Raw genomic sequence first — 13,796 nt, forward strand, 5'->3', positions numbered from 1 at the left:
TAAGACACATGGGTGATCAGAATTGAACCTGGGTCCTCTGGAAGGGATCTTAACTACTAAGCTATCTCTCTAGCCCACGACTCCATTTATGTATCTTAAGAAAGTCCCTGAGAACAGGTATGGGGGTGAATGTCTATAATTCCAGCAGGAGTTCAGGGCTAACCTTGGCTATGAGTTCAAAGCTAATCTGGGCCACATGAAACTCTATATTAAGACATGGAAAAAAACAGACAGACCAGCCATTTATGAAACAGGGTCAAAGCTGATTTGATCTCAATTAATAGCATTTTAATTTAATGGTATTTGGGTTTCTCATCAAAATATCACTCTCATAGTCCAATTCATTATCATCCTTTTCTAAATTATTACAATTGTTTCTTTTTTCTGAGACAGTCTCAATACATAGCCCAGGCTGACCTTGAACTCACAATGTAGCTCAAGCTGTCCTCATCCTAACAGTGCTGCGATGTTAGTTCTACCACACTCACCTTAATTGAGTAATTAATTCCTTTCTTTCCTCCCTGCTTTCCTTTCTTCCTTCTTCTGAGACAGGGTCTCCTGTAGCCCAGGTTGGCCTTGAACTCACTATGTAGCTGAGAATAATCTTGAATTTCTGATCCTCTTGCTTCCACCTCCTCAGTGTTGGACTGCACTGGGGCATGTCTATGCCTTGTTTATTCTGCGCTGGGGATTGAACCCTGGGCCCTGGAATGCTAGGTGAGACCCTACAGCCAGCTCCACCTCCAGGCCCAGGGCCCCAGAATGCTAGGTGAGACCCTACAGCCAGCTCCACCTCCAGGCCCAGGGCCCCGGAATCCTAGGTGAGACCTTACAACCAGCTCCACCTCCAGGCCCAGGGCCCCAGAATGCTAGGTGAGTACCTACAACCGGCTCCACCTCCAAGCCCAGGGCCCCAGAATGCTAGGTGAGACCTTACAACTGGCTCCACCTCCAGGCCCAGGGCCCCAGAATGCTAGGTGAGACCCTACAACCGGCTCCACCTCCAGGCCCAGGGCCCTAGAATGCTAGGTGAGACCCTACAACTGGCTCCACCTCCAGGCCCAAGGCCCCAGAATGCTAGGTGAGTACCCTACAACCGGTTCCACCTCCAGGCCCAGGGCCCCAGAATGCTAGGTGAGACCCTACAACCGGCTCCACCTCCAGGCCCAGACTGTTCCTTACTCGCTCCCTATGCTCTGCTTTGCTCCTCAACAGTTTAATCTGGGTCACTTCTACCCTTGGTAGATTTCTCCAAAGCCCTTTCTCTTCAAAGAGAAAGCCCAAATCTTCCCCAGGACTCTGCAGAACTCTCTCTAGTCCTCAAATACAACAGCAGTGCACTTTCTCGGAACCTTTGTGTATACTGTTCCTTCTGTCGAAATCTTTCCTCTCCTTGGCTTAGGACCTCAGACACGGGTTACTTAGAAGTCAGATGAGAGAGCCACACCTAAGCTACCTTTGGATCTTTACCCTGGTCTCAACCAACAGCCGCTGCCTGACTTTGTCATTATTTCCTCCACTAGAATGAAAATTCCCTAGAATACGTGGTCCATGCTGACAGCATCTGAAACAGAGCTTTCAGACACAGCAGGGTCCATTAGCACACAGTAGGTGCCCTACAAAAACTTGTTAACTAACCAAGTAAAAGAGAAAACGGAAGAAGTGGGAAAAAGACAGGAGAGAGAGGTGAGGACAGCCAGCAGCTGTTGGACAATGGTGGTTTTTTCTTTTCCTTTGTTTTTGCTTTTTTGACAGGGTTTTACATTGCAGGCAAGGCTGGTCTAGAATACATCATGTCTCTCAGGTAGGTCTCAAACCTGCTTCAGCTTCTGAGTGCTAGGATTACTGGCATGAATCACCAGGACCAAATGCTTTTCTCTGTTAATGTACCTGGGAACTCGATTTTCAAATCACAGGAAAATTAAACAAGACCTAGTTAATACCACTCCCCTAGAGAGCAAACCGACAGGGAAATGTCATGCAGCCACACAGGCTATGCTCCTTATGACGCTGAATCCTTCAGAAGCTAAAGCCAGGGCTTTCTCTAGCTTGTGGGCTCAAGATCGGCTGGGAGCACAGTGAGAGCATCTTCCGCCGTAAAACAGGGAAAATGACCTGGCCCAGTAGGAGGTTAGACCAGGGAGAGGAGAGAATGGACTGGAAAGGACCCCGCGGCTGTGCACAGTCTAGGAGCTTCCAGAAGGAACCCAGGGAGGAGCACGGCTGCCAGGCTTCCTTTTAAATGCACACTGGTCATTTGGAGAAAGGTGGGTGGCCCAGGAGACCTGAGCTGACGGGCGGTCATTTCATTAACCTCAGGAAAGCATTTAGCCTTCTAGCCTTTATCAGCACAGGAAAGGAGAAAGGGGTTCAAAAGGAAAAGAGCTGAAAATAGGATTTCCTGCCCCTCGGCGAGGTGCGAGAGCTCACACGTCAGACCAGCTGGCACAAAGGTCCAGCTCAGCTGATACGGAGCCCACGCTCCACAGAGGGCCAGGAGGACGGGCCACACAGATTGCTCACGTTTCACCTGTCCTGAGGCCACTGAGTACTTACATTCCTCTTCTTTTCCGTGTTTGCCTCTTCAGCTGCTTTCTGGTACCTTCAGAGAAGGGAGAAACAAGGATGCATGAGGATGCGGTCAAATGCGAGAACCAGCTGCACAGGGCAGGAGACTGCAGATGGAGCTCAGCTGGCGGATGCTCACTCAACATAGTACCCCCAAATAGTGTTCCACCTGCAGTACTTTGTAAACTGAATAGAAACTGGAGGATCGGGTGTTCGAGGTTATCCTCAACTACTTGTGAGTCTGAGGTCAGCCTGGGCTACATGAGACCTTGTCTCAAAACAAAACAAGAACTTGTGGAATTAGTCAACAAAAAACAACACTCCATGAATTCTAAGATGCGCAGGCCTCCATTCAAGTAACAGCCCTGAACCTTAGCTGCTGTGAGCAGACATCTGTGAGGTAGCCTAACTACAGGCAATGCTTGAACCTGAATTCAGCCCAAGCTAAGGTATTGATATGAAGGTTGAAGGTATAGTCACTCCAGATCATGTATACAAACTAGATGGCATGGGGTTATTTGTGTTTGATTCATTTGAGAGAAAGACACACACACACACACACACACACACAGAAAAAGAGAGAGACACGGCAGGTATGTGTGTGAATGCTATGTGTGTAGAGGTGCACATACCTATGAGAGCATGTGGAGAGAGACAGACAGACAGACAGAGACAGAGAGAGATGGTGGGTGTGTGAATGTATGTGTGCAGAGGTGCACATGCCTATGAGAGCATGTGGAGAGAGAGAGAGAGACAGAGACAGACAGAGAGAGAGAGATGGCGGGTGTGTGAATGTATGTGTGCAGAGGTGCACATGCCTATGAGAGCATGTGGAGAGAGAGAGAGAGAGAGAGAGAGAGAGACAGAGAGACAGACAGACAGACAGACAGACAGAGATGGCGGGTGTGTGTATGTGTGCAGTGGTGCATATGCCTATGAGAGCACATACAGAGACAGAGAGGGGGAGGGGTGCTGTGTACATGTGTGTAGAGATGCTCAGAGGAAAGAAAAGGACACAGGTGTCTGTTATCTCTGCCTTCCTTCCTTGGAAAAGCTCTCTCACTGAACTCAACCCATCTCCTCAGTTCTGGGTACAGGTATATTGGGTCATGACTGGCTTTTCTGTTTGCTTTGGTTTTTTGAAACAGGGTCTCTCTGTGTAGCCCTGGCTGGCCCAGAACTCTTTGAGACCAGGCTGGCCTCAAACTCACAGAGATTCACTAGTCTATGCTGTCTGAATGAGCCACTGTACCCACCTGACAGGCTCAGCCTTTTATGTGGGTGCTGGGGATCCCATGAGGTCCTCATGCAGCAAGAGCTCTTACTCATTAACCCCCTCCCTGGCCCTGCCTTCCTCCTTTCCTTTCTTTTTCCTCTATTTTTAAAGGCGTGGTCAGTCTAATCTGGCCTTGAACTTGTGACCTGCCTCCACCCCCACAAGCACCAACAAGCACCAACAAGCACCACTGCACCTGGACATCTGTGGCACTGGCATGCCAGACCCTACTGTAGTGATATTTTGTTTGTGTTTTAACATATTAAGCTTGCCAGAAGATCAGAATGCAGAGCTAAGCCACTAGAGGTCAGGGAGTGGTGATACACACCTTTACTCTCTGGACTCAGAGGCACAGGGATCTCACATACATGGTCAAATGATTTCTGGCAAGCATGGCACAGCTATTCAAAGGGGAAGGACAGATATTTCCACACATGGTCTCAGGAAAACCAGATAACCATGCAAGAAAATAAAACTGGATCCTCATTGAATTCCATGTACAAAATGGGTCAAAAGCTGAAACTATAAATTTAGGAAAAGACACAGAGAAAGAATTTATGAATGAATTTTTTCCTTTTCTTTTCAAAAAATATTTATTTAATTTTATGTGTATGTGCCCAAAGGTATGTATGTGCACCATGTACATGCAGTGCCCAGGGAGGTCAGAAGAGGGTGCCAGAGCCCCTGGGACAGGAATTACAGAAGGTTGTGAGCTGCCCTGTGGGTGCTGGGAACTAAACTCCAGTCTTCCACAAGAGTAGTAAGAGCTCTTAATCCCTGAGTCATCTTTCCAATCCTTTTTCTTTAAAAAAATAAACAAACAAATAAAACCTTGCTATGTAGTCCACCCTGACCTGGAATTCACTATAGACCCCATGTGGGCTTTGATCTTTGAACTCAAGACATTCCTGCCTTAGCCTTCCAAGTATAGGCATGTGCCACCAAATCCAGCCACAACATTGGATTTGACAATGACTTATTGGATATGATACCAAAATAACAAGCACCAAAATAAAATAGATGAATTGGATTTCAACAAAATTAAAGACTTATGCGCACCACAGTGAAAAGCTCCTCTGGAATGGAGGGAACATTTGGAACTTGTATCCTAATGCAGGATTAATATCCAGATTACACAATAAGAACAAACAAACAACACAAAATGAATTCTGTAATATATGCTCATTTAGGTGAGAAATTCAAAGCAGCTCAAGTTTTCATTCAAGGACTAAGCATTGCCAGGCACTGGGGAGTTTGGGAGATGGACTGGGAGCTTAAAGGCAGTTTTTTAAAAACGTTGAGGGGTCTGGAGGAACGGCTCAGAGCACTGACTGTAACTCCTGTCCCAGAGGATCTGATGCCCTCTTCTGGCCTCCTGGGAGCACTGCATGCACACAGTGCACAGACACACATGAGGCAAAACACCCATGCACACATAAGTAAAAGAAAAAAAAGAAAAGTGTGTGTGTGTATGTGTGTGCGTGTGTGTGTGTGTGTGAGTGCTGAGTGTGTATATAGCCTGCCTCGCATGCACAGGGTCTGGGTTCAATTCCTGGTACCAGAAAAAGAAAGAGGACAGGGACAGAGAGAAGGAAGAAAAAGAAATAGTTCTTGGTGTCTACTATGTCCCAAAGGCAAAAAACGAAAAGAAGAAGAAAATAACCAGCTGCACATGGTGGCACAGATCTGCATCCCCAGCCTTGGGAGGCCGAGGGAGGACAGCTGCCTGTTGGTGGCACAGATCTATATCCCCAGCCTTGGGAGGCCGAGGGAGGGTAGCTGCATGTGGCTGCACAGATCTGCATTCCCAGCCTTGTCTTTTAAAAAGTGGGTGCTGTGGGTGGTGGCGCACACCTTTGATCCCAGTATTCACACTCGGGAGGGGAGGCAGAGGCAGGCAAATCTCTGAGTTCGAGGCCAGCCTGGCTACAGAGTGAGTTCCAGGACTGGCTCCATAGCTGCCCGAAAACCCTGTCTTGAAAAACAAAAAACAAAAACCAGAAAAGAACAGGCTTTAGGCAAGCCAGTGGAATAGTGGTTCTCAGCCTTCCTAATGCAAACCCTTTAATACAGTTCCTCATGTTGTGGCGACCCCTGTAAAAGGGATGTTTGATCCCCAAAGGAGTCTCAACCCACAGGTTGAGAACCTCTGTGGAGGAGCATTTTCTTAATTAGTGACTTCTGAGGGAGGTCCCAGCCCATTGTGGGTGGGGCCATTCCTGGGCTGGTGGTCCTGGGTTCTATAAGAAAGCAGGCTGAGCAAGCCATAAGGAGAAAGCCAGTAAGCAGCATCCCCAAGGCCTCTGCATCAGCTCTGCCTCCGGGTTCCTGCCCTGAGTTCCTTCTGTGATGAACAGCAAAGCTGAAGTGTAAGCCAAATAAACCCTTTCCTCCCCAAGTTGCTTTTGGTCATGGTGTTTTATCACAGCAATAGTGACCCTAACTAGGACAGAGACCAGCCATGTTAACTGCCCAGTGGGTGGCGGCAGCAATCAACTATGTGTGTTCGTGCATGTACACACGCATGTGGAGTAACAAGACAACTTGCAGGAGTTGGCTTTCCCAATCCACCATGTGGATCCTGGGGTCAAACTCAGACCGTCAGGCTGGGTAGCCCGTGCCTTTATCTGCTGAGCCATCTTGTTGGTTCAGGTAGGAGCACTGAGTCACAAACATCTGAGCTCAGAAGGGAGGCAAGAGCTAGTCACAGACTTGGCTGCCCACACAGGACCATAAAGTCTGAGGGGTCTGATACTCACAGAGCAGGTAGAGCAAGAAGATGCCCAGAACTCGGTGCTGGAGACTTAACACTTAGCAGCTTGGGGAGGAAGAAGTTGTTAGTGACGAGGAGCAGAGAGTAGGAAAACCAGGAGACTGCCAGAGAGGCCAAGGGAAGAAATATCTGGGAAGGAAGAAACGGCAAGAGGTCACGGGAGGATAAAGGCAGAGACATTTCCTCAGTGAGCAGCACAGGCATCTTTGTCATCTTGGCAAACGTCTTCCATGATAAACAGAACCAACGCCTGTCACCATGACCACTGCCTCCTCTTCCTCTATGGCTGCTCCCATCTTCACTTTGTTGAGACAAGGCCCCGTGTAGCCCAAGCGGCTTGAAACTTGGCTGGTCTTAGACTCCTGATCCTCCTCCTTTACCACCCAAGTGCTATAAAGAAATGCACCATCAGCTTCAACCTCAGTTATTTAATGGGCATTTAAATCATTTCCAATTTCTCACCATTGAAAATAGGGCTTTGGTGCAATCTCTGTATATTGGCTTTTTCCCAACTAATATATCTTAGGAGACTGCCTTAGGTAGGAATTGAGAGGCAGGGTGGGCTGCAGTTTAAATGACTTAGATTGGGCCTTGAACTTCTGTTTCCACACCCTGAACATAATCATCTGCCCTTTATTACAGCAATGCTACAGTACAGAGAGCCAGGAGCAATCAGCACATAGGCTTCAAGTTAGGTAGTTGTTCTTACATTGAGCTTGCTTGATATATATACAGAGGTTCCCTTTCCTTTGCTGTCCGAAGAGAACTACAAATCTTAAAACACCAAAATACTCTGGTTGTTTGCTTCCATTTTATTTTTTGAGATAGGGTTTCATAGCCTTGAACTTGGTACGTAGCCCAGGCTGGCCCCCTCCTACCTCCACCTCCCAAGTGCTGGGTGTGCACCAGCGTGCCCAGATCTCTCTTTTAAATGCTATCGAAGGAGGCTGGGGGAGGGCAGCAGATCCTTGACTGGAGTTATGGTTAGGAGCTGCCAAGTGGATGCTGAGAATAGAACCCGAATCTTCTAGAAGGTCAGCCAGTGCTCTTAACCACTAAGCCATCTCTCTTCCCCCCCCTCCTTCTTGAGATGGTTTTCTCTGTATTATTCAAGCTAGACTCCACCCTCAGGCTCAAGGGACCCTTCTCGTGCAGGCTGGTGAAGCTCAGCACACCAAACCCTCCCGCAGTGTTGAGAATTCAACCTGTACTTGGCTGGGCAAGTGCTCGACCACTGGGCTGTCTTACCGGCTCTGAGCACAGCACCAGAACTCAGGCCTCAAGGCTCAAGTTGAAAAAAAAGGATTTGCAAAGATATTTCTCTAAACCAAGTGTGACAATATTTGTAATCCCAGAACTCAGGAGGATCTGAGTTCAAGGCCAGCCTGGGCTATACATCAAAACGCTGCCCCCCCAAAAAAGAATTCTATAATAAAATCTCATCCCTTCCCAGATTTCCTGTGTGGAATTTAATCTCGCAACTGTTGGTTACTGCGCAGCTGTGAGGGAGGCAGCTGACAGAGGGTATAAAATTATCTGGGGAGCAATAACAGCGTCTCAGATATGTCTAAGGCCAGAAACCAGAGTTCCTGAGTTATGACTCTTGCTTGTATGCTTTCAAAGGGAACTCGGAGCCAAAAGAAGAAAAAGTGGAAACTCCCAGGGTTTAGGCAACTGTTTTCTCCTGGAAAATTTCACCACGAAAATGTGAAAGGGAAGCAAAAGAGGAAGCAATCCAGGGAGATCTGAAGGTCTTTTCACTGTTACTATTAAAGAAGAGCACACTTGAGAGCACGTGCTCACACACACAAACACACACCCCAACTAAACCTCTAACCTGCTTAGTAAGGGGATTCAGAAATAAAGATATATTAGGTTCAGCAGGAGCCATGAAAAGGAGGAGACACAGCTAGTCGGGGCTGAGGCAGCAGTGTGCTGGATAGACCAATCCCACATCTTAGCAAGTGACCTTTAATCACTATTGCTAAGCCTTCAAGTTCCTCATCTCTCACACTGGGACAAAGGTTAGGCAGGTGTGGCTGCAGAACTCTCATTTCAAGGCTATCCTACTAAAACCTGGAATATTTAAGCGCTCAGCACAGGGTCTGCAGAGCAGGGTCCTGGGCTCAGCCCTTTTCAGAACGGGCTCCGGAGGTTCTTCTGAAGGCCTCGGGGAGGGTAGCCCTCTCTTCTGAAGGCCTCGGGGAGGGTAGCTAGGAAACAAGGCTAGAGTCCCTGTCACTTCAAAACCATTTAGCCAAACAGGAAACTTGGGCAAAGAAACAAAACTCCACCAGTTAACCTTTATCAAGAAAAGGGTCACACGATGCAAAACCACAGGGAAGAGAAACCAAAGCTAACTTTTCAAACTGCCCACAAAGAGTCCTTTCTGGTCAGGGTCAAAGATGTATAAAGCAGGGGTTTAAAGAGTTAAGCTTGGGCCAGGCGGTAGTGGCGCATGCCTTTAGTCCCAGCACTTGGGAGGCAGAGGCAGGCGGATCTCTGTGATCTCTGTGAGTTCGAGACCAGCCTGGTCTACAAGAGCTAGTTCCAGGACAGACACCAAAACTACATAGAAACCTTGTCTTGAAAAATAAAAAAAAAAAAAGGAAACCTAGAAAGAAACCCGGGCTGAACCCTTCATTTTTACTTCCTTGGACAGTATTACCTGTGTTTTATTATTAACATTTAATAATTTTTGCGCGTGTGTGTGTTTTTGTGTATGTGTGCACGCGTGCATGTGCCTGCAGAGGCTAGAGGAGAGTATTGTATACTCTGGAGCTTGAGTTAGAGGGGTTGTATCACCTGATGTGGTGTTGGGAACTAAACTCCAGTCCCGTGGAAGAGCAATCTGCACTCTTAATCGCTGAGCCATCTCTCCAGCCCTGGCTGCCGTTTCTATGCCTTTATTTTCTGCTCCCCGAACCGTCCCCACCACGCTCCCAGCCCACCAAATAAAGCTTCACTCGTCTTTCAAAACCAGTTCAACATGTTAAGAAAAATGCCTTGGGGAAAAAACGCTAAGCAGACAAACTCAAATATTAACTCAAGCAGGTTTTCTTTACTACAAAACAGGGATAATGCCCCTCCCATGTGTCTTTTGTGAGGGTTAGAAATACGCCGTGGAAGAGCGCATGCGTAGCATGCATCCGAGATTAGGTTCATACTCCGTGGAAGAGTGCATGCGTAGCACGCATCAGACATTAGATTCGGTCACAAGAATATCCCTCCCTACACACACAATAAAAGCCTTGTAAGTTGGTTATAAGCAAATGCGTTCAGGACTTACATTTTATCCGTGCAATTTGCTCTTAGAACCTTCATATAGAAAAGATAGCTAACCGACTAGTTTATGGAGAAGGTCATGTGATTGCTAAGGTTCTTTCTGCAAATGCTGACATTAGGGAGGCAGAGGCAGATGGATCTCTGTGAACTTTGCCTACATAACTGATTTCTAGGCCAGTTAGGAGGCTGCAGAGGAAAACTCTGTGTCAGAAAAAAAAAAAAAAGGAAGGAAGGGAGGAAGGAAGGAAGGAAGAAGGAAGGAAAAAGGAAGGAAGGAAGGAAGGGAGGGAGGGAGGGAGGGAGAGAGGGAGGGAGGGAGGGAGGGAGGGAGGAAGGGAGGAAGGGAGGAAGGAAGGAAGGAAGAAGGAAGGAAGAAGGAACGAAGGAAGGAAGGAAGGAAGGAAGGAAGGAAGGAAGGAAGGAAGGAAGGAAGGAAGGAAAAGCTGGAGTGGAGCAGTAGTTAGGAGCACTTCCTGTTCCTTCAGAGGATCCTGGCTTCATTCTCAGCACACAACCCATCCATAGCTCCAGTTCCAGAAGATTCAACACCTTCAAGGGCATGAGGCATACACGTGGCACATAAATCCTGGCAAAACACACATATACACGCACAAAAAAAATAAACAGAAAAAGCTACCAAGACGAATGACCTTTTCTGACTTTCTAATGCGTGTCAAATCTTCACGAGAACTGGCTAGACAAGAAAGGATGGGGTAAGAAGGGTACTGAGGGGATAAGAGCTTGGAGAGCCCTAGCTAGGGACAAGTCGAGTGCCAGCGAGACCCCATTGCCCCGTGCAGAGGGAGCCATGGCAGACCCCAGAACAGCACGCAGCAAGAGCAGGCATCTCAGCCACAGTTAGAAAGGACAGAGGGACTCACACTCAGCCTGAGACACTGATATTTCCCAGTCAGCCACTAAATCCTCCCCCAGTCAAGGCAGCTCTGTGACCCTGAACGTCACCCCTGTGACCCTGAACGTCACCCCCGAGACCCCAAGTATATGTTACCTTCAGGTTCTGATGAATCTACTTTGTCAAACACATTCACATTTTCTTTCCCTAAGCTATTTTACTCAGGTTTTGATTTTCAAAGTAGAATCCCAGCAGAATAAACAAAAAATTTTAAATGTTCAAAAACAGCCAAGAGGAGAGAGTGTCACAGATGTGACTAACTGTGCAGGGCAAGGGTGTCCTGGTGAGGCCCAAGTGCGCAGCCAGTACGGATGCAGAATGAGCATGGGCTCTAACTAGAAGCTCATTTTCCAAACACGTGCTTTTTGAAAAGGGTTTTGGATAACAGTAACGGGGAGAAGAAGGCAGGGGCATGGAGACAGTTTGAGGAGTAGAGAAGATCAAGCAATTATGAAGTAAAGTATTGGGTCAGTGATGTGGACCAAAGACTCATCCATCGCTAGCGGAAGCGATGGCACCGGGGGCATTGACAAACATGGGGGTCTTATTGATTTTTGGGTTTTTTCTCTCCTGTCTCTTTTTACTTTTTTTTTTTTTTTGGCTTATAACATTTGCATTTGGAGGAAAGAAAAATTATCACTATACTACACAAAGAAAATCTGTCTTACGTAAAATGATTGTCATTCTCTCAATGAGGAACAGCAAAAAGGAAAGTAAGCTAGGAGCTAAGGGCTCCACTGAAGACAAGGAATTTGCTTGGAGTCTGGCACACACTGCAGGAGAGAGGGCAGGTTGCTGGGGGCTCCAGGAGAGCGGGGAGGCTGCTGGGGGCTCGGTAAGATGCAGGCCTCAAAGCCCAGGCTTATGACAAAGGATGGAGTAGGTACTGGCAATGCAGGAGAGCAGCCACTGTGACTCCTGATCCCAGAGCATTTCAGGGACACATGTGCAGAGAGAGCAGGCAACACAAAAGGCAAGTCACGGGAAAGCCAGCATTCACGGGAAAGCCGAGTGCAGCTCAGGTGGGGCTGAGTCAGTGGAAGGGCAGGACGGGGGTTTCCAAAGCCCATTAATCACAGCTCCTTGCCGTCTCACATTCCTTTTCTTTCTTCCCATGCCTGTGGCCCCCTACCCGCCCCCAACAGCTCTCACTTGGGTTCCCACGAGAGCCCCATTAACTGCTCCGTGTTCCCATCTCTCACCTTCCTAATAAACCTTTCGCGCTGTTGCCAGAAGCATCTTTAGGAAGTACAAGTCTCATCAAGTCGGTCTCCCTGCGTGGAAACTTTCCATTGCATTTTGTTGGTAATTTAACTAAACCCTAACTGCAGCACAGCGCCTAAGCCTACCATCTGGCTAACTGAATTATACCAGTCCCTTCCTGTTCTGGTTTTGCCATGACAGATTGCTTGCCTCCCTGTTCCCTCCATCACGTCCCCTTATTCACTCTGTCTATGTTCAGGTCTTACTTCACAAGTTCTCCTCCTCTGCTATCAGTGACTGCTCAACCGACCACCACCCCCACCCCAGGGAGGGATCACTTGGGTCAAGAAGTAGAGGCAGGAATTCCAGGTTTATCCTTGGCTATATAGCAAGTTCCAGGCCAGTCTAAGCTGGGAAGGGCTCTGACTCAACAAAAGAAATCCCCCTGAAGTAGTTGGGCCTTATTGTAGACACACAGAAGTAGAATCTTTGGAGGCCAGGGAAACCTACAGAAGATGGTGTAAAGCATGGTGAAGCTGGTGCTGACGGTGGCGGCACACGCCTTGAATTCCAGCACTGGGAGGCAGAGGCCGGCGGATCTCTGCAGTGAGTTCCAGGAGAGCCAGGACTACACAGAGAAACCCTGTCTCCAAAAACCATGTTCAAGGGAACTGGGGTTGTAGCTCAGTGGTAGAATGCTTGCCTGGAATGAACAAGGTCCTGGGGTTCAAGCCATAGGATTTAAAGGAAAAGGGACAAGAGCTAGGTGGGGGGCGTACTGCAGCTTAGCATCTGGGAAGCAGAGACAGGCGAAAGCGAGTTGAAGGACATTCATTCATAATGAGGTCTAAGACCCTGTCTCAAAAGAAAGGCTCAAAGGTTCCAAATATTCAGAAGATGGAGCCAAATTCAACACCGGTTCCTGTGGAATACGAGCCGGCCTTAGCGACTCACATCTGAGAATATGGCCAACATGATCGTCCCAGGCAAAGCAGCACCTTGTAGTTCCTGTCCCTCTTCTCTGGATGCTTGCCTTTGGAACCCGGCCACCAAGTCAAATAATCACATGAACTCGCTGTATATAGGTGTTGCTGAGACCCCAGGTGACAGCCAGCATCAGTTTCCTGATTTGTGCGTGAGCTTCCAGATGTCTGCAGCCCCCAGTTTGTGAGCCTCCTACCTAATGCTAAGCCGAGAAGAGGCGTGCCCAAATCAGACAGTTATAAAATGCTGTCATTCACTATTTTATGCCTCTAAGTTTTAGAGATCTACTGAGGCTGGGCACGGCAGGCAAACATGCCCTGTTGAGTTATGCCCCTAGAAGGATGAAGCACTGGCTGGTATGGAATTGTTATTTTTAAATTTATTTTATGTGTATGGCTATTTTTGTCTATATGTATGTCTGTGTACAACGTGTTTGCCTGGTGCTGGTGGAGGCCAGTAGAGGGTATTAGATGCCCTGGAACTAGAGTTATAGGTGATTGTGAGCTGCCATGTGGGTGCTAGGAATTGAATCCAGATCCTCTGGAAGAGCAGTCAGTGCTCTTTACTGAGCCACCTCTCCAGCCCCTGCTCTGGAATTCTTTCTGTAAATCTGCCTGGCCTTGGACTTGCAGAGATCCTCCTGTCTCTGCCTCCCAAGAGCTGGATTAAAGGCCTGCACCACGGTGCCCAGCCTGCACCACCGTACCCAGTCTGCACCACCGTGCCCAGCCTGCACCACCGTGCCCAGCTTATTTATTTTGTTGGGTCTCAATAAGTTGTTCAGATTGGTCTTA

The 13,796-nt window shown here is 47.9% G+C and overlaps 1 protein-coding gene across 2 annotated transcripts in view; it reads right to left on the reverse strand.

Moving 5' to 3' along the window:
- Positions 1-13,796, reverse strand: part of Lima1 (LIM domain and actin binding 1) — a 112,392-nt gene that overhangs the window by 58,018 nt on the left and 40,578 nt on the right. Inside the window, exons 1-2 of one of the 2 annotated variants that reach the window (XM_057792257.1) lie at positions 6,604-6,687; positions 2,557-2,602 (exon numbers count right to left, since the gene is read on the reverse strand). Coding sequence is in view for 1 of the 2 variants with exons in the window: in XM_057792255.1 (XP_057648238.1) it covers positions 2,557-2,602 (46 nt within the window). In the remaining variant the exon portion in view is untranslated. Of the gene's footprint in view, positions 1-2,556; positions 2,603-6,603; positions 6,688-13,796 lie in introns of those variants that run through there. The other variant, XM_057792255.1, reaches the window with a different exon arrangement.

Source organism: Chionomys nivalis, chromosome 17, assembly GCF_950005125.1.
Source record: "Chionomys nivalis chromosome 17, mChiNiv1.1, whole genome shotgun sequence".
In the NCBI taxonomy this organism is placed as follows: domain Eukaryota; kingdom Metazoa; phylum Chordata; class Mammalia; order Rodentia; family Cricetidae; genus Chionomys; species Chionomys nivalis.